Source organism: Pyxicephalus adspersus, chromosome 6, assembly GCF_032062135.1.
Source record: "Pyxicephalus adspersus chromosome 6, UCB_Pads_2.0, whole genome shotgun sequence".
NCBI classification, from domain to species: Eukaryota; Metazoa; Chordata; class Amphibia; order Anura; family Pyxicephalidae; genus Pyxicephalus; species Pyxicephalus adspersus.
Window position 1 is genome coordinate 10081848 of NC_092863.1, and position 23532 is coordinate 10105379.

Sequence of the window (23532 nt, forward strand, 5' to 3'; positions counted from 1 at the left end):
TATATAAATAGAGATATAGTAATAGTTGCAGTATAGATAATAGATATAACTCACCTGACCTTTAACCTTTTACAATTAATCTTGCTAACTGTATATAAACAACCTCTTCTACTACATCTCCGTGCTTGATAGCACCTCATATGCAGGTTGAGAGAAAAGCAACTCACAACACTTTAAGAAAACCTGGATCATAATTCAGTTATACAATAAATGAAGATTGCCTAAATGATAGAAAGTAATAAACAGCAAAGTTCTTCTAAAACAAGTGAAGGTCTCTGTGGAAAACACATGTATGAATGTACATTCACGTGTATTAATGGATTGTGTGGCTGCAAACAGATAAACACTCAGCAGATATAAAATAACAAAAAACATTGATATTTGATGCACAGGCCTTTGAACTTTGAATTTTCCACATTAATTTTTCAATGTCATTGATTGTTCAGGGCTAAATGTTGTATATAGAAGCTTCACGCTGCTTCACATTTGCTTGAAGTGTTGGCTACGTGCTCACCCTATAGGGCAAGAATACACGTGGACTGGAAAATTCTGGAAGATAATTTATGGTATCCTGGCCACACAAGCATCAAAATAATAGCAGGACCGCCAACACATACTGCTATCATTTCAAGATCACACAATGTATTTTTAAGGTTATCAGCGTGTAGAGATATTCTTTATTAAAGTTTACTAACTATACCTAAATGGATTATTTTTTAAAAGAATATACTGTATGTAATTCCAAAACAAGGCCGAACAAAAGCCTTTAATAAGGAGGCTGAAAGGACAAGTCCAAATATGATGATACTGGATAATTAGTATGAAGAAATAAAAAGTCTATACTCCAACCAATTTTTATTTAAAATGGGAAATGTAGGCAATATGTACCAATTTAGAAATTGGGCTAGTTCATTGGGTTAGTAAAGGAAAGTCCATTCTTTGGAGTACAATGACTTAACCCCAACATGAAGGGATCCTAAAGAATCTCTGTTGAGCAATGGAAGATGTAGGAAGAGCAAACACATCACTCTATATCACCCTAGAAATTCAAAGACAACAAAATGGTAGTTGGGACTACCAGGCACCCTATCTCAAGGAGCAACCAATGATTTTTTTTTTTTTAATAAAACAAGTATAGGCCCATGAATTTCATCTATTTATTTATCTTGTAGAGTAGGGCTTAGATGAAGAAGCAGCACAAAGAGCTAATTAGTTTATGTATTGATAATAAGCATGCTGACAAGTAGAGAAAGCAAAGCGATAGAGGGACTAGCTCATTACTGAGCTGCTTCTCTTTTTATTGCCTAGTCACAGGCTGGTGGTAAATACTGAACAGTTTGGGCTCAGAAGAGGCAGATTGACTGACTTTGGATGTCAGACTGAGGACATCTACCAGCCTAAAAAGAACAGCGGAAGAAATCTACGGAGTAGAACACAATCATGTGGCTAAAGCTGTGGTGTTCATATTCTTCCTATATTTTCCATTTTTTTTTATCTGTAACCCCAATATTAAGGTCTTTTCTTACCGATTGCCAAGAATAGAAGTAAAGCTAAGTACACACTTCCAATAATTATCGTTGGAAATGAACGACCGATCGTCCGAAAATCGTTCACAAAAAAGGTGACCAACGACTGACCAATGATGCCAACGAACGAGGATTGTCATTGGAAATGAACGACCGTCCCAGTGGATCTGATTGGCCGACGATTGTTTGCTATCTATCATGTGTACGGTCATTCAGTGATTATGCGTGTTTCTGTAATACACTTTCTCCTTTACATGTCACTCCCTGCATCATTCAAACGATTGTATTTAGCGTATGTACACCATTGGTAGATTATATTTAAATGATCGTATCATTACAGCATGTACAGAATTGTGCACTATACGATCGTTCAAATATAATCGTGCATAATCATTGATCGGTCATAATCGTTCGTTTTCTAACGATAATTATTGGAAGTGTGTACCTAGCTTAAGAGTGGTTGTCACTGGAATAGAAGGATAAACACATGAATACAACAATAGTAGGAAGTTTTACACCTTCTTCATGCTAGTACAAATGTATTTTGCCTGTGTCCCAGCTGGATAAAAGATTTTCATTTCCCCTTTTTGTATTGGCTATAGTAAGAGTGAAAGTCTCCCCATAAGGGCAAAGGAAAAACTGACAGGGTCTAACCCACCCTGTTACAATTTTGAAAGCTTGAGGCTTTAAAGGACAAGAATAATTTTTTAATAACTTTAAGAATAAAGATTGTCACACAAGCCAATGTTGTAATTACCTTCCCATTTAAATGTGCAGCTGTTTCAGATTTTCAAAAGCTTTTATTCCAAAGATATTCAATGCAGTATTCTGTATACTGTAGGTACAGAAAGCTCCCAGAAATGTAACTTGTATAATTTGCTCACCGATTTCTCAGAAGTCTCCACGAACATGCATGGAAAATTTAGGGAATTTCAGCTCTTGGCAAGTTGACTGCTTCTAAAGAGATGCAACTTTCTTCATCAGAACTCCTGGTCTCCACTCTCATTGGTCTTCCTATTCGATATCACCAAGTATTCATAGCAAAGGCTTTAAAACTTATGGGTCCTTCCACCTTAGGCTTCAATGTTTCCCTTCCCATGTGGAGATGTCATTTGCAGGAATGTGTTGACAGCAGGCGGATGCAGACCATTATCATGGAAGGGAAACATTGAGGCTCAAAGTGGAAGGACCCATAAGTTTTTAAGCTTTCGCTATGAATACTTGGTGATACTGAATGAACATGTTAAATAAGGAGACCAATTAAGAAGATAGACAACATGGATCATACCACTGAGAACTTTGAATGATAACTGAAAACAATACCAACTGAGATACACACTAAAAGCTGCTGTGCTCGCCTGCTCTTACCCTTTGGGGCCGCATGTGCTATAAACCCCAGCGATCCCCATCTCTTTTCCTGAAGAAGCAGATTTATCCGTGAAACGCGTCGATTCAACAAGGTGTACCCCTTTGATTGGGCAACCCGGACAGGAATGTTCTTGTAGTGTTGCGCATTTTAAGGTTCTTTTTTTGTTAATGTTTTTAATGGTACTTAATAAAGTTATGGTTTTTGATATTTAATTGTTAAAATTTGCACTTAATGGCCCGAAAAGTCCCACTTTTTGAGAGAACCCCTCAGACCTCCATTTTGTATTTATAACTTTGTTAAAAAATTAAATAAAAGTTTAATATACATAAAATATGTCATATGACCAATGCCAAGGGTTGGTTTATGTTGTAGGTGTCCTGAGGGACATGCATGAAATCAATCAGCTGTAGGATTAGGTTTATTTCCTTACACTCTTTTATCATATGCCTGTTGCTCCAGTTCTGACAACAGTGATGTAACTGATCTGTGTAGGTTGAATTTATAACTTTGGTTATTTTCAATAGGCCACAGCCCATGTTGGCTTTGGCCTGGTTTTCCGCCCACCCCATCTCTCATAACTGTTCTCAATCAATTTCATTCTTTATCATTTCTTGATATAAAAAGAGCACTCTTTATAATATCGATGCTTGCAGCATTCAGTGGGAGTACAGACAGTACAGACAGAATGGTTGCTTAACAATACAAGCCTCCGACAACACAAGAACTATCTTGGCAGTTTATAAAAAAAATAGGAAGTGCTTTACCAAAATATTATATTTAAAGTGCACTTCACTTAGAAAAAACAGCAAAGCAATATTACTGATGTGCTTTTATAACATTAACACGCTTCAACATTTGTGTCTGATCATTCCCAACTTGAAAAAATAAGTCAATCTATCATAAAAGGAATATGTATCCATTACACCACAAGAAAAAAGTGGCTTCAATAACTTGAGTCACTGACCCAGAAAAATAAAAAGATTAAGCCAGAGAAAAATCAGTACTTCATATCGGTCTGCTTATTCATACATTTTGAAAGTGTGAAGCAAGTGGATCAATGACAACCAGGCATCAACTAGAATTTAGAAGGTGAGGTTAGCAATTTATGGCCATTTTTACACTTGTTCGGTATGGCTCATTATTGCATGTATGTAAATGTGTGTGATCTGGTGCAATAACACGCAGTTCTTTCATGTTGCAAAAGAGTAAAAGCAAAAAGCAAAAAAAATAAGACCAAAACACATCTTCCTTAGCATCCCACATGGTTCCCATCTGTGCAGGTGTACTTCCTAATGTTTTATTGCTTCTCTAATGCTGGATTGTCTGCATAGGTTTTTAGAATGTATGGAGATCATGATTTCTGACATTAAAGACCTGGTTTGCAGCCCGTCACTAATTCTGGCAGCCACTGGGTTGACATGACAGCCAGGGAGAGGTCAGCAGAACCGGTCTTAGTGTTTTTAGCACAGATTTCTGTTTTTTTTTAAGCTCATCCCACTAGCCTAGGTTTTGGACTAAAAAATTTACATTTGACCTGTCGCTCTTTTAATGTAGTGTTATAGCACAAAAATATCAACATGTCTAAATCTTTATAGGTTCAGGGTATACAAGGCTTTTACACAAAGGGTTAATGAAGGTTTAGCACGACCTGTCTTCCAGGAAGCCAGATGCAAGAAACAGTTTTTACTGAACATGAACACATGTTATAAATCAGTGCAAATTGAGGATAAGGCACCTTAGTGTTCTAATTACCCTCATTAATACGATTATATTGCTGTTATACCAGGATTATGCTACATGAATGTAGTTCTGCTGCAGAGAAGAGGAGCGCTGCAGGTACAGCCATGAAGGAATGTTCATAGCAATCTAATCGTGCTTCTTGGTTGCTAAGTAACAGAAAGATGATTACTCTTCTTAGAATACCAGGCGTGCTTTTTCAATTGTCTCTTATTTGCTCAAAGAGAGCATTTAGGTACGTTGGTCCTGGCGTTCCATAGGCATAGCATTGTGATGCTCGGGTATCCCCCCCCCCCATCTAATGAATGTGCTAATCACTAAATCCCTTCAAGAAGGGCTGACATACTCCATAACAAAAATGATAGATTACCAGAAACACCCTATTTTCAGACATTTCCTTTGTGCAGCCAACTAACACCCTGATTTCAGTTGCCTAATAAGCTGAAATGCTAATGGTGTCTAATCTAATGGCCACAGAGACACGGAACAGCAGAGGAGGCCTTCCAACTTCACTGGGTACATGGCTCCTCCGAGACAGTGACTTGGTATAAGTCTCATTTAGAGAGAGAGAGAGAGAGAGAGAGAGAGAGAGAGAGAGAGAGAGAGAGAGAGGGGGGGAGAGAGAGAGCGAGAGTTGCTGAATTCTACAAATTCCACCAAAGAATTGGGTGGAGTGCCCCTTAAAAAAAACCTTCTGTATCATGTATATACCCTACTAGCCTTTATCAACCTAGACCTGCAATGTGCTCATATTTCCTTTCACACAATCACGTTACATGGACAGTTCTCATTGCAAATACTGATCATTAATGCCCATACTTTCCTCCCCGATTTCTTGTTTTCTATTTAACCAAACAAGGAATTAATGCCAAAAACTTGTACTCCGATTACCTCCCTATGATGAGCCTCCAACTCACTCCTCCAATAATGATGGTGCTCAGCTCCAACACTTCGGATAATTAACAAGGAACTTCATGACAAGTATACTTTGCTTCTCTGTTTGCTTTTACATGTCTATATGTAACTTTTTTTTGCATTGTTACAATACAGATAAAAGCAAATTTAGGATAATAGGTCCTGTTTAAAATAAAAGAACACTGCCTACCTACTGCTCTCAAAAAACCTTAAACCCTGAGGGCTGTGGTCTGGAACATGGGGGAAATTTTACAAATTAAAAGCACAGATGTAACAATAGTTTTTCTTTGTATTACTCTATCTCACATCTGGTGTTTCTCAAACAAGTCTACACTTTGCACAACATTTAGCTGAAAGAGACTCATGTCTGATTTTGGTCGAAGCCAAAATTTAGTTTACCTTGCCAACCTATAAATTCACAAAGCTGACACCTGCAATCACTCACCATTGCCTCTGTTAGCAAACAATGGGATGTAAGCCTGTTGTCAATGAAAACATCAGTAAGCATTTTCATTACCATGGATGATATATTGCACTTGCACCTTTTAAAACTAGTTAGCAAGGGTAGTGATTATTTTCAATAACTCAAAAGAAGTACAGTAAAGCCCCACTTTAACTATTCGACAAAGAAATTTCTTAATTGAGTGCTCCAGGTTAAATTAAAACCTGTAATACTATATTAGCCATAGTCTTATGAACCAGCAGTATTATTCAGAACATTCATCTTATAAACTTTTCTATCAGCCCTCCCCACTCACTTACTTTGAAAGCTTGATTTCAATCTGCTGTCTTATCTTTTGCCTCTCCTCATCCGTCCTCTGTGGGAAGATGTTCCTGTCCTCCAATTCTTGCTTGCTGGGTCGATTCCTCAGCTTCACCGCTAACAATTCTTTTTTGTACTTTCTAGGCAAAGTGCCTGTAAAAAAAAGGAAAGGAATTGGCCCAAGAAATCGTCATTAACAGCAACCAATATGTGATATCCCTAATGAAATTCACTACTGATAGAAAACTGCAATTCAGTCTTTTGTAAATGACCAGAGAATCCTTATTGAAAACACAAATAAAATAGTTATGGTAAATGGGAGGTGGCCATTGTTGACTATTCCTGAAAATGCTAGTTTAATGGCTGCCATCTTTATGTATATACTTTTGAGACCATGTGCCAGAAAATACAGATAGGGAATTTTAAATTGTATTAACTGCATACTTGTATCAGAATTGTACCCAAATGTAGATGCATTGGCTGCCATTTCTGATTCCTCCTTAAAATAGACCTTATCTGATCCTAACTGTCCTCTTGCTGTAAAAACTTTAATGCATTCAAAGTTCCCTAACCTAGAACAATATGTAGACCATCAGTCCTGGCTTTACTGGCTACATGCTTGTTTTAAGTCAGCAGCTTTAAAACATTAACATGACAGTGTTGACGCACAATGCTAACACAGACTGGGAAATCCATAGATATAAATTTACATTTAGGTTACCAATGCATGTCAAAGCAATAAGCAACCCAAATGGCCCTTTTAGTGCCCCACAACACATAAATGTAAACACATGATTTGCTCCAACACAACATGCATTAACATACATTTAAAAGTGTAAATGGGTTCTTGCATCAGTTATCTGTATTTGCTGTATTGGACATGGACATCCCTGGTTTTTGCTTATAACATCATTTTGTATTTCAATCATTTCATTGATTATTTAAAAGTGTAACAATAAAGGGAATATAGAAGAATTACATCACCTTGTAAAGTATTTTTGTCTGATGCAGAATAGTGTATTTGTAGTGAAACACATGTAAAGTGTAATGTATTTCACAACACGATGTGCATTTTTCTGTTAATATTGCTTTTACTAGGGTGTCCTTTTACAAATGCTTTTTCAAAAATTCAAACATTTTATCTCTATAATGTATACATTTCCAACTAAATAAAAAAAACAAATCTGTGAATCTTGGGTAAAGATAAGTAAACCCCTAAGTGTATGTTGCTTTGCTTTTGTAAATTCATCTCAACCTGGTCTTAGAAATCAGATTCAAAACCCTGTCAGTGCACATTAGGATTTGATCCAGACAACCCCTTTCACTTTTTATTAAGCAACAGAAGCCAATGTGATTTATTATTGTTTGTTAAGTGCAGTAAAGTTATGCTAGTAAAGTAAAAAGTTATGTCAGCTCATTACTTACCTTTCTGATGTGTTGTTGTCATGAAGTGCAGTTTACTATGTGGCTTGCAGAAAGCCTTGTGAAACACAGGTGTACCCCATATGCTCATTATTAGAAAGCAAAGCTGTTTCTGATTTAAAGTTTGAGCAGTGGTGTTGCAATCTACTTCTCAAAGTGTTTTTACAGCCAGATGTAAGTCTGCATTAGTTAATAACCTGTGTTGAAGAGTTGCACTAATAAAGTAACCAGTGGTACTATGAAACAAAAGCCAAGTACTATGGCAGTTTTAGGACTGGATGCACACCTTTGTAGTTTTGCCTGATATGTTCTCAAATTAAATTTTAATGTGGTTCCATTAATGTATGTACAATGCAATATGATACACAAATATGTGCAATGTAAAATGTATTGCAACAAGTGTTATAAATTGCATAGCAATACACATGGATTTGCATTTCGATTGAATTCTCCATCACAAGATCTGCCTACATTGTGTGTGCAGCTAAATGCATTTAAACATATGCCCAGCACATTCAACATATTGTTCTTCCTTATAAAAGAATGGTGGGTAACCTACAAAAAGCACTATACTCAATAAAAAGGTAGAAATGATGTCTATATTAAAGCTTTTCTTGACAGAATACAGTTTTTAGACACTTGGCAGGTGAATTTGACCCCTGCCAACCACCCCACAATTATGGATAAAAATAATAGGTTAAGGTGCATCAGTTCACATATCAGCTAGAAGATAAAGATGAAGGACAGTGACCTTGTTTTTTGTCACTGCTTCTTCATTATTATGTAATAAAATCACAAACTGAACAGTCCCTGTTCCTAAAAACAAAACCATTGAATTTTTGTTGTCAGGGACACCTTATAGCAAGGTTGCCCACTTCAGTGTGCCCAAGAGCTGGGATTTTTTTATAACAGTAATTTTTGCCTCTTTTTGTAAACCACACTAAATTTACTGCTGTACGTTAAAGAAATTGTAAAAACGTGTGTGGATTCTAGAGAATTGGAGCTGGGCAGCCCTGCTTTATACAGACACTTTCCTATAATATTCTGATTTTCCCTCAGCTAGCTGCTCTCTCTTGTGGTCATTCATGAAACTGCATCACTATTCTAGTTAAATTATTTCAGTTATGTTGGATAGGTTTGGCACACATACATAGAGAAATAGCACTTTTCTGAAAACTCATGATGGTATCTTTTGCCATACTGTCCACATTGTTCATATTTTTACCATTAGTTAATGTAGTTTGAAGTAAGGGGAAGCCCTCACCTGTCAGATGTCACCATAATAGGTATCCTTATAAAGAGATTTTCTCTAAAATAAAGAGGCATTTACCTAGGAGGGATACAATATTAAAAACCTCACAGGGGTTTTAATCCATTCCTACTCTATTCAAACAAAAATAATGTTTTATCTATATGTATATATGGATTGTTATTGCAGCCTGTGTCATTTCAAAGACATTTCAATTTACTTCCTGTACCAAAAGATACAACAAAAGGTGCGAGAAAACCTCTGCAAATCTCTTCTTAGTCAGTGGAACCAGTGTCGCCCAAAAATGTATCTTAAGCCTTGTTTCCTGTGACAAATCTTTAAAATTTGTGGTTGCAATCATTTTTTCTACCAGATTTAGAGCAAAGGCCCCTGTGGCATTTTGGGATACAGAAGGAGGGAGAAGGATTTGTGCAAGCAAAGGCATAAATAACCACAGCTATAGCAGACAGTGCAATGGCTGGGGTGCAGTAATCTTGTTTTTCTTTTTTATGCAGGTAGCAATAGAATTTGAATAAAATGAGTTATAGTTGATTACATTTAGCATTGTATATTATTTGAAAATTGCTTTAGGTGGGGTTCCCAGTAATGCATTTATACATGGAAACCTATACCCAACAACAATGAATGGCAACACACATGGCATGGTGTGCTGGGATTCCCCTGATTCTCAAAGGCACACCAAGCACACATTACCACTGCACTCCAGCTATTACTACGCAACATGCACAACTTTTTCTGGCGCATTGTGTTGGAAAACGTATGGGCTACCCTAAGGCAAAATAATCTGAACCGAAGTGTGTGTACATTTACATAAATGAAACACATATCCATAGAGCAAAATTGATTCCATAGAGCGGGATGGCATTTGGAGGGGCACCATGAGGGCACCATGAGGTCCCAGCACAGATAGTTACTACTATTTGGGAGGAAGAAAAAATTGACAACACTGCAGATTTAAATACAACAGAAACTTCTGTTGTCATCCGTGTCTTTGGGTTGCACCATAATAAAAAAGTTTCTTCTGCTCTCACCAGAGATAATTGAGCTGTTGAGTTCATCTTCATCCTCATATAACAGCACGTTGTCTTTATGGCTGGAATCCCTGATCAAGTTTTCTTTGTTTTCCTCGGCTTCCTTCACTGAGCTGCACTTGTTCTCGCAGTCGCTCTCAGTGGAGCTGTCTCTGCTCTTCTCTAAACTGGAGGGCCGTGAGGTTCGAAATTCCACCCTCTTCTTTGGAGAAGACTTCATTTCCCGACTATGAAAGCTGGACAAGTAAATCAGGTAAAAAATATGAGCCTGTTAGTCCTGAAAACCATTATGATTGTATTACAGCTGCCAATCAGAATTAACTAATTCCAACTTTGGACAAAATAGGCCCCTAGCTTAGGCTGCAATACGTAGCCTTAATCCAAAGTTGCTCATTGAAAACTTATTTTTTGGACATGTCCTAATCTTCGGGTTAAATGACACCCAGTGTCACTTAACACCTAAACTCCCAAATTCTAAGGATTTGCCCCCCTAGCCAGTTCTAACCATGTGTTTTGGTTGGTGGTTGGGAAGATTCACTGACAACTGGGTGTTCCTCTGAGGCTATGAGATGGTATGTGACTGAATGCAGAAAAACTAAAAAGGAAAGTCAATGCTGAAAGAATGCAAAACTTTAAAATGTGTTGTGCTCATTTTATTATAAAGGCTAAATGATAATATTTACTTTTGATGATTGCATGGTAATTTATGTAGCATTTTATGTAGGTAACTAGAAATGGGCCTGTTAAAGAGTCTGTCCTTCCATGAGTGCTAATATAGCAGTCGGAGGCTTAATCATCCCTGGCTTCTATTGCACAATGAGATTCCATTTCCATAATTCCTGACAGATGGTTTTAGATGTTCCCTCTACTCTTTGTGTTCTAGAATGTATTCTTTTCTATTCTTCATCATATAAAGTAAACAAAAAATCAGCAGTGATACTGGAAACCCAGGGGGTGTACAAATCCAGGATGGGTGGGTTAGCTTTCCAGCATCTTCCAGACATTAAAATATATGTTTTGGGTGGGTTGAGCCATTAAATAAAGCCCCATCATATGATTGCTTGCAAGAGTGTACAGTACATGACTGAAATATCAAGGTTAAAAAAAATGATATTAGAAATCGAGCACTGTTCTTGCTGATATGGTGTTTTAAGGTGAAAGCTACAGGCTCCCATCTTGGTTTACTGCCTAATAAATCACTGATTTGGAACAAGCATGTATGTACATGGATTGACTAGTTAGTAAGGGTAAATTATGTAAGTGTTTGGTAGCTCAACTATTTCTATGATCATGAATTTACTTTGCAATACCATAAATGCCACTCTAACATTCATGCTTGTATTCACCTGTCTTGGCGGTGTTTGGTAGCCAGTGCTCGATGAAGCTCCTCAATGACTCGGCTGGGGGGTAAAGGCATATGCATGGCAGGCAGGAGTGGGGAGCCTGTTGGAGTCGGGTTTTGACCCTTATTTACTAGACCATTGTTTTCTGAGATTTTCTGGCCAGACGGCTGGAAGAGATTGGTGTGTCCTGAGATATGGGAGGAGCCTACGGAGGCTGGGTTCTTCATAATGCTTGCTGGAGGGGAAGTGATGTCTTCCATTTCTTTACCTGCCAACAGTACAAAGACACTAATAATAACATCCTGGAAGCCAAGCTACACATACTACTTGTGTAGTAATACAAACACTTGGATAGCTAAGGCTCATTGTTGCCATTGCAACTCCAGAAATTCCAACCCTTCCTCTCATGCAACCTTCCTCTCATGCCTCAATATATATGGAAAAATCTGCAATGATCTCAGTAAGCAGTGCTAAGAACCTGTTATATCTTGGCTTTACCTTTCACAGGCTGGGATTCTAAACCTTTCAGAAGATAAGGATACACTACCTGATACACACTGGTTCACCCACGTGGATGCCTTAGGCTGAGGCAATGGAAGCAGCGGGGGGCTATTGAGGAGGGTTGTGTTTCTCTCTGGAGGTGGAGACTCCAGAGATTCAGTGAGCAGTAAGGCTTGTAATGTCTTCTCCACAGAATCTTTCAACTCTTCTTCCAAGGTCATCTGGGATTTTCCTAAGGTGATAAAGTAATAAGCGTCAGAGATGATGACCCATACCAAGTCCTGATGTGACATTTAGTGCTCTGCTTTACGATTCTTGTTATGCTGTTTGAAGCATAATATCCATATACTTTTACAAGGAATCCACTAGGAGTTCAACAATGTGTTATTCCTGCAGTCCCACAACAGATTTTTTAGAGAAATAAATGAAGAATGTACTTCAGAGAAGAAACTTTTTTAAAACGTTTAACTCTTGCTTAATTGTGTCAAAACACAGATACAAAAATGTTTATATATATTGTAGCTGATCGTTTAATATTTGCATTTGTTTTCTTTTTTTTTACTTTTCTTTAAATCCGGCGATTCTACGTCTGTATCTAAAAAAAAGCACTGCTCTCACTCTAGGGCAAGACTATAATAACCTCCCTCTCCCCTCTTCTCCATAACATATAGGGGTATTGTACAAAAAGTTATCAGCTGACAAAAATTCTGAAAATACCAAGTGACGTAACAACACCTTTTCAGTGGTATATTTAAGAGACCAAATTATAAAAGGACATTGGTATTATTAAAATATTACTTTAAAAAATTGCACTTCTGGTCCTATTTTTCCCCCCAGGAAAATACAATATATCACTAAATATTTGCTTTGTTGACTATTGCTTTGTACATGGTCCAAAATTGGTCATCAATAAATGAAACACACATTTCTGGCAAGGATTCCTATTAGTCTTCTGAGAGTGATTCCTATATCCTGGCAGGGAGCACATTTAAAAAGGAGGAAAAAAACTTAATCCTCCAAACATCTGAACATGTTTTGTCCAATATTGTATACCACAGTACCTGCTTCCTCTTCCACTTGCTGGTCCTCATCCAGAGAGCTAAGATTTGCTGTGGATAAGATTTCTTGCAGAGTCTCTTCTGGAGAAGGTGCTTGGCTTGTTGGAGATGGCAGATCATTGGAGTCCCCAGTCATAATATCTTCTGATGGGGCCTCTAAAGGATCAGGATCTGAACAATCAATATAAAATAAACTGTTGAGGTAAAACTTTCAAAAACGCAGAGTTGGTGGACAGGTTGCCTGAGGTGCCTGTGGCACATTCCTTTTAGCTACATAGTAAGTCATACTGAAAGAAGGGTACAGGTCTATTGAGTATACCCTAAAGCTTAACCAGGCAAAAAAAACCTGGAACGAAAGGACACATTCCTACAATAGCAACAATTTCCATTTGAGCCTTTTATATGGTAGTGAGATTTTCCTCTTCTCATTGGAGAATAAATTGAGTTCAGTTAATTTTTTTCCTATAGATGAGGTTCTTAGTGCCTCTTGATAATGTAGTATTGTCTCTAAGTTCTTTTCAGTTCTACAACATCTTTTTTATGAACTGGTGCCCAAATTGAACCACATATTCTAGATGAGTTCCTACTAATGCTGTCTTCACTTTGCATTCATCGCTCATCGCAACCAGTCAGGTAGCTGATTTCATTTTGGAACTAGAACTATGATTGGCTGAATTGAATTTCCTACATTAATAAGCAATTATAGATTAATTAACGCTTATTTACACATACGTGCATTTTGCTGCATGAAAATGTAGTTGAAGAAGTAGCCACATTCATTTTTTTTGAAATTGCGTTCCTAGGTGCGTATTGATGCATTAAAGCAGACCTATATTGAGAGATGTGCCTGGATGTAAAGCTGATGTTTTGGTGTCAGTAGATGCAGTCACAAACCTGAAGCAAGCATGCAGATAACACAATTACTGAACATCTGAATTGTATACTCATTCCAAGTTAATGATTTTGAAGGATTTAGGGGAGAGGATCAGAACCTCAGACCACAAAACCAGGCAAGCTGAATATTAAAGAACCAGGTCACAAAAAGCAATTAATGTAATCTCTCAGAGGTGAGCCCACTTTTAGCACATCCACTGATAAAAGCATAAAATGTACAGAAATACCTGTATCATGTGACTTTATGTATTTTTTATTTGTATCACAGAAAATCTCAATTCTTAATATCTCTCCAACACAAACACCATGAAAAGCACACATGCAGCACCAAGACATATGTATGTCTAACCAGGAAAAATACAGCGAGTAGTATTGCAAATCTACCAGAAGATGGCAGTATTCAACAAGAAATCAGCCAAAGCAATCCATCCCTATAATTACCTTTTTATTATATACTGGGTCACATTCCTTAGCTTTTCATTGTTAATAAAAAGAAAAATATCAGGAGGCAAATGGTTCTAGTGAATACAGAACAAGGACTGATACAAATGCCAATAAAATCTTATGCTTTTGACTATTTAATTTTAAAGGTAACCTATGTAAGGATGTATTTAAAGGCATTTTTTTTGAAAATGCCAATTGTCTGGCTGTCTCTCTGGTTTCAGTCCTATGCTTGATCTTGGTTCAGTATCTGAACACATTGCAGAGGCAGACAATTAGCATTGTTAGGAATAGTTGGGCAATGGCCACCTATGTACTTTGCACAGTACAGGTCCACTTCAACTTTACAGTGTTCATGCAAAGAAGAGTTTAAACCCCTATAATTTTTTTTATTTTTTTTTTTTGTGTCCTGATGGGGAGAATACCCTTCACTTACTTTCCTGGACACACAGGAACTCTACAAAATGAACAGAATTCTGATCTTAGTTTATTGTCAGGTGACCCATTTGGAGTATTTGTTATTTAATTATTTATACATTTATAAAGCTTTAGTGACAATTCTAAAAACTTAGAAAAGTCACACAAATGCAGCAATACAAACCTGACAATGGATCGAATGTTTCCCTATTCTGTCCAAAAACTTCTGTTTACAAATGTGTATAGAATGTGACAAATTTTCTTTAAAAAGGGGAAGGGTCAGCCATGTAAAATCCAAAATATCTTGGAAGCTAGAATGTACTCCTAAACTAAGAGCGAAGCCATGAAATGACAGGGTAGCTAAACTGGCATATCAGTGAGCTGCATGTGGGTGGGAATACAGAACTGCATGTTAAAAGCTGCATGTTAAAAGCTCCCACGTAATATCCTTGTGATTCAGCAAGAGAACAGAAGCAAATAATTGGAGCAGCGTGACTGCACAACCCAGTAAGCTTTGCATGATTCCTCTAAATTGAGCACAGCCGATATTGTGTTTACATGCTTACTGAGGGGAGAACAAAGGCACAAAAGCCTCAGTAAACTATGGAAAAGGAAATTTAAAGGGTTTCTCTGACTAAATCTAAATGATAAATTCATCACATTCAGCTTTCCCCACTTCCCAGAGAAAAAAAAAAACCCTCACACTTATTTGCTTACAAACAAAACAAAATGTCTGTTTATTATATTATATTATAAATTCCAGGCCTGCCATCGCTGACGTACTTCTATTTGTCTGTGGCTTCAAAACATTTTCACCAAGCTTTAAGGCTTAATAGTAGGGAAAATTAAGGTCACCAACCTGGCACATCCAGGACAAAATTACAAATCTTCTGGCAAGCGAAACAACTAATATTTTTTAAACAACAAAAACTTTTTTTAAAATACTTATATGATTGTATATACATTGTGCTTTTAATAAAATGTCACACTTCATGCTTGTTCTGGGGACTCTTACTTCAGGACCGATTTTTAGTTTGTATTGATGCGCAGCATGACAAAATAAAAACAAATTTCTGATAATTACACTAGCTGTACTGCATAATAATCAAAGGACTTTTGAAGGACTCTAATACTTAACCAAAAAATGCGTTATCTATCTGCACACTGTTCATATATATATATTTAGTTACCCATTGGCTAAAGGTGACTTACCTTTATCTACAATTTCTATCAGTCCCTTCCTGATGATCTCATCACGGTTCTGCTTAGCGCTGCTCTTCTTGTCCAGACCTGAGAATAGAAACAATACATTAATAAAAGATATGTCAGCATTTCCAAAGATCACATTTAGAACACTATGGTATCTGCCGAACCATCACTTCAAATACATTCCCTAAATCAAAATCATGAGATTAAAAATGGGACATGTTTGACAGAAAGATAGATTACTAAATAGATTTTCTCTCACCTGCAGGTGAATGTTTAAGTTTGTCACTTTTCTTTTTCCTCCATTTCCATGGTTTAAAGATCCGTCCCAGCGTGGCTAGCTTGCTGTTCCTCCTGGCAGGGGGCGTCCGCATACCTGATACCAGATACTCTGTCCGTAGTGCCGGGGACTGAGCCATTTCCTCTGTGTGACAATAGGAAAATATTTATAATGAATTTGTTTACCTAACTGGTTGAAATAAGAGACAGAGAAGCTCTGTAAAAATTATACTGATGAGTCTTGTAGCTTATGTATTAACATTATTCATTAACATTCCCAAACCCCTTAGAGCCACAAAGACTGTAAAAAAACAAAATAGACATGCCTTGGGCACAGCACCTGCAGGAGCCATATCTGTGTACACATAGGGGATAACTTTGTGACACCCAGGGCTAACAGTAGAATAAAAAAAAGAAAGCAAAACCACCAGATCACACCAAAATTTGTCATAAAAAGGAGGAAGAAAAGTGATTAAGTGACTGCTGTGTTAATGCTATTATCAGACTGTATTTTATATGCCGTCTTTAATTTTGCCTCTGGAGTAAACCATCATACATTGCAATTGTTAACATAAAATTCAATATCAAAGTGTGCAGTCCCAAAGCAACAACAAGGCAATATGCCTTATGTCCGATGATAATCACACCATCATGCTATGTGCAGTTAACATACTGGTGCCTAATGCTCAATCACAAAACCTGCTGCACATAAAACTACATAGAGATAGTTTAAAAGGGAGAAAAGCACACTTGCACATTAACATTAACATTAAAGTTGGATGGAATAAAACTTGCCTGTCTGGTAATGCACATGTGTAGGTGTAAATGGGCTCCTAAAGTTTAATTTACAGTAGAAAAACTGTCAGGTGTGACAAGGCCTTAACACAAAAGTAGCTACGCAGCAAAGTTATATAAATGTTCGATACAATCATAACATCAGATCTTTAGATCTGTTAGGTCAAACCCAACCAGGGCAGTTTTTATCATAAGATAATAGATATATTTAGTAATGCCACTATAGAACTGCTTGTAACATTTTTTATTTATTTTTTTTTATTGTTTGTTACATTAAAACAGAGGTTTAATAAGGAGCCTCTGAAAACTTCTGTTGTGCAGTTCACATAAAACTATCTCTATCTTTTTCTGCAAAGTCTACATAAATGAACACTATAGCCCAAGCTAGCAATATTTTCAATCAATGAAACCGTTCAAAGCTACAGCCCTACTGAGCCCTTTGTGGCCATCCCAAGGGTTAACAAGCTAGCGGCTCAACACCTTCCCGTATTTTATGTGTCAGAATCGGTCATCGAATTCAGAAAACCACCAGCCGCTGGTAAAAGGCCAGATCGTTTCTACATAATAACATGATCATTTGTCATAAACTGAGGTTGGAAATAAAAATCAGCAAATTTTTAACAAGGCACGGCCGTCGCATTAATAATAAATCAGGCCTGAACGCAAGTAACACAGTTATCTATTATGTATGTGGACGGTCAATCTCCAGGGCTGTAGTGTCTGCCATAGATTGTGCAGCCTAAATGCAACAATTGGGGGGTCATGTGACTTGCACCTCCTTTTCCATTCACATATCCTTGCTCAGTAACCATATTGCCAAGATAGACGATATAGTTGGCTATGTTATTATTAGGAAATAATGGGTAATAGGCAAAGCACAATTTGCTTTAAAATAGAGAATTTTGCAAAAGAAGATGCAGCAGAAATCAAAATAAACTATGTTCATAAATTCAAATGATTTTAAATAATGGAACCAAGTACAAACATTACCTATTTGTCTTACAGTCTGATATTTTATATGGAAATATCAGATGTGCTGATATTTCCATATAAAAGCATAATCGGCACTTATTGGAAAAATGAAAGCCATCTTGGCACATGGGAATGGAGTTTTCATTCCTGGTTCAGATGAGATCTGTTATAACTTCCTGTGTAAAAGTGGCTGAGCAGAAGCCCATTTTTTAAAAAAAGATTTGCATAACGTGAAAAGAGGCATGTGCACCTAACAAACTATTTTACTTTCTGGGTCCTACATACTATTATTGAGAAAACCGTCTATGTGATTGGCCAGCAATGTATTCAGGAATGGATGCAGAAAGCATATAGGACTCCTCAGTGCAATTCATAGCAGAAAAGAAGCAGTTTATGAAGGAACATCTACAGATTATCTTGCATAGCTAGCTGTAACACCTCAACCAAAGACACTGTATTCATTGCATAGGTAACGCATTACAATAATCAGAAGCACAGCTATGACCTTCATGGTACATACAGTGAACAGGAAGCACATTTTTGATCTTCCCAATAAAAGATACATTTTTAGGGAAAGGTGCTGCTCTGATCTCCTTAATATATGATAGAAATGGAATGGAAGCACAGCTCTAATTCTTATATTGCAGAATAGATAGAGAACAGGAAGCACAGCTCTCATCCCCAAATAATACTATACATATAGAAAAGGTAACATGGCTCTGATCTGCATACCATTAGATACATTAAAATGGAGCTAGAGAAGATAAATTAAATATTTTGTTTTTTCCATGCATGAAGATAACATAATAGAATAATATTATACTTATACATAAGCATAATAGAAAGTGAAAGAGATTGAGCAAAAGAGAAAGTTAGAGAGAAAGAGAACAACCAAAATAGAGAGTAAGCGAGAGAGACAGACAAAAAATGAAGTGAGCAAGCAGACAAAAACTGATACAAAAAGAGAGAATTAAAGAGATCTGATGAAAAGAAAAGAAAGACAGTGATCAAAAGAGAAAGAGAGCACATACAAGACTGCAAGAAACAGAGAAAATAAATGAACGATTGCTGTGATAGAGAGGGAAGCACTAAAGGTGCAAGAAAAAGCAAAATGAAAAGTGATTCAGAGCAAGTTGGAGAAGATGAGAAAGATATATAGACAGAGAGAAAAACAAGAGGAAGACAAAGAGAAAAGAAACAAAAAGTTAGGGTGAAAGATGAAGTGAAAAGGAAAGCGGAGGAGAGTGAGAGAGAAAGAGGAGAGAGAGGGGAAGAAAGATAAGAGAGAAGAGAGAGGGGGGAAGAAGGTGTGAGAGAGGAAGAGCAAGAGTGGATGGAGAGTTATGGTAACTGAAAGAGCAAGAGCGGGAGAGTGAAAAGATGAAGTAAAAGAGAGAGCAAGTATGAAAGAGAAATAATAAGAAGAGGAGGTGCACGATAGAGAAACAACCGCAGAGAGAAAAAAGAGTGAGCAAAACAAAGAGCAAGGGAGTGAAAGCAAGGAAAAAAGGGAAGGACGGTATGTGAAAGAAAGCAAATGAAAGGGAGAGTAAAACCATTTACCATAAGATTAAGTAAGCAAGCACAACTCATATGTACAGTAAATTACAGAAGTGCTATCTCTGCTCCTCTGACCTTGGGCAGGTCCCAATATTTGTGCAGCCAGCTCCAGTTGTGGAAAGCATCATCTGGCCTGAGTGTATGTGATGTGACAGCCTGCACACACACAGCATGTGTACTGCATTACCAGGACTAACCTTCACAGCTCTCCAGAATGACACAAGCCAAGCATGCCCAGAGGAATGATCAGGAAAGCCCTGTGTCGTCTTTGTGACAGCTGCCAAGCAATCAGCTCAGTCAGTAATCCGGGGGCATCCCTAGGAAGGAGGAGGGGAGGGCAGGCTCCCCGCTACACCCTCCAGCAGCATTCAGCCTCTTGCTGATGATGTTCAGCCGGTTGCAGCGCTCGTCCCATCTTGCAGGATAATTTATTTCATGGAGCTGTCAGCTCGGTGCTGCAGAATCCCATATGGAGGAGACTGCAGCCGAAATAACGCCTCCGGATGGCTGCTCTGAGGATGTGTCTCCTGAGATGATTCATTCCCCTCTCCACAATGATCAGGACACTGCGATCAGGAGGAACTCCTGCCCTGCATCCCCTGCATACACCCCTACCCCGGCCTGCATCCCCTGCATACACCCCCTACCCTGGCCTAAAACCTCTTGGACAAAACCTTTCTCGTGATCTGAACATCTGCAAAAACACAGGGCACCTTTGTCATAAAATCTAAAACTAGCCTACCATACCTAAATTTACATTACAATTAAGGGCAATAAGTTTTGTGAATGTCAAAATATTGCCTTGTGTTATTATAGGAAGTTCTGGCTGAAACAGAAATTCTTTTGCATTTTTACACTGCATGCTGTACATAGAAGATAAACACAAAATTAACAGACCTCAGATCAAGTGATCACAGATCCTTCACTTTATATCATTCACCTTTTTTCTTAAACTGCAATTATTTTTGTAGCCTGTCCCTTCTTTTTATTAATATTATTTCAGCGGCATTAATATAGCACAACCCTAGCCAATACTTTTTAAAGTTTTCTGTAGGTAAGGGTCAGAACCTCTGTAAGTTTTTTCGGCAGTCTGTGCTAGCTTTGCCCTTGACCTTGTCTTTAATAGTCTTAGGGATCCATTCACACCAGGCTGGTATTTTAAACGCATGCCGCCGAATGCACCAAAAATCACGCATTCAGCATTTTCAGCAGCTCACAGGGAAGCGGGGGAAGTGTGCTAGGGTGTCATTCAGAATGAACCTATTATAGCCCAAAATGGAAACACAGTAAGAAAATACCATACAGGAAACACATGTTCTGGCAACGACTGTTAGCAATTCTGCAAAAATCACAAACCTTACGGAAATCAATACAATAAAGATAGGTATAGATGTAAATATATATTTCCCATGGAGCCTTGGATGCATGTTACTTCTTTAGGAGTTCACATCACTTCCTGTATGATTGAATATTCTATTGGCTGTCCAGTGGTGGGGTCCTCTTGGGATTCAGAAGAAAATCTGCAGGCGACGTCAACACAAGCAAATTGTTGGACTGACTAGCATTGGCACTTCAGAAGATGGATTAGAGATGCAATCAGGGCAGCACGGTGGCTCAGTGGTTAGCAGTCTGGCCTTTGCAGCGCTAAGGTACAGGTTTGAATCTTGGCCAGGACACTATCTGCATGGAGTTTGCAGGTTCTCCTTATGTTTGTGTGAGTTTCCCCCGGGTACTTTGGTTTAGTCCCACATTCCAAAAACATGCAGTTAGGTTAATTGGCTTCCCCCAAAATTGACCTTATACTGTATTAAAGATATATGACTATGGTAGGGACATTAGATTGTGAGCCCTTCTGAGGGACAGCTAGTGACATGACTATAGACTTTGTACAGCGGTGTGTAATATGATAGCGCTATATAAATACTGTGTAATATTATTAATTATTATTAATTAATTAATAATTATTATTATTAATTATTAATATTATTACTAAATCTGATCAACCCTGTTACTTACCTGCAAATAATATAGGTGGTACTTGCATCAGTTAATCAAACCCACAACTACCACTGCCCAATGTTGTATAGCTGCAGTCCAGCCATTGGCTACTAGAGAACTGGGTACTGCATTATGGGAAGGCAGAGGTAGTGCCATGGTTATCCCTATACCTAAATTGTAAACCAGTCTGCTGTTGCAGTTGGAAGCCAAAGGGTACGTTTATTACACATCCAGGGTGGTCTTGATATCGTAGGGACCATGGGAATTTTTAATGCATAAATGGTCTTATCTATGTTTCAGTCTAACCTTACGCATCATCCATTCTACACGCCCCATTTAGGAGATCCAAACCTGTTCTTTCAAATTATAAATAGCTGCAATCCTTACCTCCGTCTGAATAAGTCTAAATCGTGCTTCTGCTCCATATGTGCTTTCCATAGATTTGCATATTGATTGGCGTATTTGTGTCACAACAACACAGTTTAAAATTCAGCTGCAGCTCTTTCAAATCATAGGGAGAACATTAATAATACAAGTTCCCTGTTGTGACCGGAGTGAGAGTGACTGCCGGTGGAGCGATTATATCATTGTGCCTTGTTCGAGAGCTTTCTTGTCACCTTGCGACCGCTCAGTCATTTTCATGTAAATTGTAATGTAGAGCAGCGTGTAAGAGAGATGGAGCATTCTATCCTCAGCGTGGGCCAAGAACTGACACCAGAGGATGATACCAGTAACTGGGTAAAAATTACAGTGCAGCCTGGAGGACAGGTATCTCCGGAGTAATGCTTGACATAAAGGTCCTGATCCTTTTTTATCACTACATCAATCTGGACGCAGCCTGTCATCGTCACTTTACCTTTTAGGAGATGACAGTGATTGTGAAGGGCTCAGTCTACAGAAAACATATCATTTATTTTTGTTAAAGTCTGTAGATGTAAACCACCAGGCATTTCCTTCTATCTCTGGGAGACTCAAGAAAGGGACCATCAGAGAATGTGTCCTTTTTTACATGATTAGCTTCCAGTATTTCTGACAGTTTTTTAACATTTATTTTATATTTTGAATTGGACAAAGGTGACCTGAAATTGTCAGGAAGCCAAGAACAAAGTCATACAGACAATATATATGGAAAACAAGGTGCTAGGTGCACCCAACAGGCTTCATTTATCATTAAGTACATACCTTTGGTTGGGCTGGTTCCCCAACAGGCTGATAGATATGTACGAGGGGGTGCTGAGAAGTTCCTGGCTTTGCCCCCTTCCAGATGAAATAGAAAAATGAGTGTGAGGGCATATGACAGCCTAATATGTTAGTATGTAACTGTGCAAATATCAGGTCTGTGCGATTCCTAAAACTGTTTTTTTTTCTTTTAGTGAGAAGCTGTGATGGCAGAGGCACAAGCGAGTTTCACATTGTTGGAGTTACGGGCCCTCAGAATATTTTCGTTTCTCCAGGGAAAGTCAGCAAAGCCCCGCGGCCGAAGAAGTTCTGAACCCAGAAATCGTCCTGGGAAAAAAGTCATTCTGTTGGTGGACTACCTACCTCAGGGCCCTAGTTTCACCGGACAGTATTATGCTAACCTCCTGGACCAGCTGAAAGAGGCAATTAAGATGAAACGCAGTTGAAAGTTGACCAAAGGGATCCGTTTTTTGCAGGACAATGCACCTGCCCACACGTCCAACATTGTGGCTGCAAAATTGAACACCCTGGATTTCCAATTGGTCCACCATCCCCCCCATTCACCTGACCTGGCCCTTCGGACTATTATCTGTTACCCAATTTGAATAAACACCTGAAGGGGCAACGTTTTGAGGACATTTCTGACGTCAAAGATACTGCTGAGAGCTGGTTTGCGGCCCAAAGGATCTTTATTTGAATGGTCTAGAAAAGCTGCAACTACGCTGTACCAAGTGCATCAGTCTCAGGGGGGAATATGTTGAAAAAATGTGTTTTTTCATAACTCTGGCTCTCTTCTTTCTGGACAAAGCCAAGAACTTCTCAGCACCCCCTCGTAGAATAGATAAAATAAATAAAT

At 38.1% G+C, this 23532-nt stretch overlaps 1 protein-coding gene across 5 annotated transcripts in view; it reads right to left on the reverse strand.

Annotated features, from left to right (window-relative positions):
- Nucleotides 1-23532, reverse strand: part of PHACTR3 (phosphatase and actin regulator 3) — a 77014-nt gene that overhangs the window by 39955 nt on the left and 13527 nt on the right. For 4 of the 5 annotated variants that reach the window (XM_072414483.1, XM_072414479.1, XM_072414481.1 and 1 more), the window contains exons 2-8: nucleotides 16156-16317; nucleotides 15900-15977; nucleotides 12939-13106; nucleotides 11924-12109; nucleotides 11380-11644; nucleotides 10034-10269; nucleotides 6310-6463 (exon numbers count right to left, since the gene is read on the reverse strand). In XM_072414483.1, coding sequence (XP_072270584.1) covers nucleotides 6310-6463; nucleotides 10034-10269; nucleotides 11380-11644; nucleotides 11924-12109; nucleotides 12939-13106; nucleotides 15900-15977; nucleotides 16156-16312 — 1244 coding nt within the window. In that variant the 5' untranslated portion in view covers nucleotides 16313-16317. Of the gene's footprint in view, nucleotides 1-6309; nucleotides 6464-10033; nucleotides 10270-11379; nucleotides 11645-11923; nucleotides 12110-12938; nucleotides 13107-15899; nucleotides 15978-16155; nucleotides 16318-19696; nucleotides 19846-23532 lie in introns of those variants that run through there. The other variant, XM_072414482.1, reaches the window with a different exon arrangement.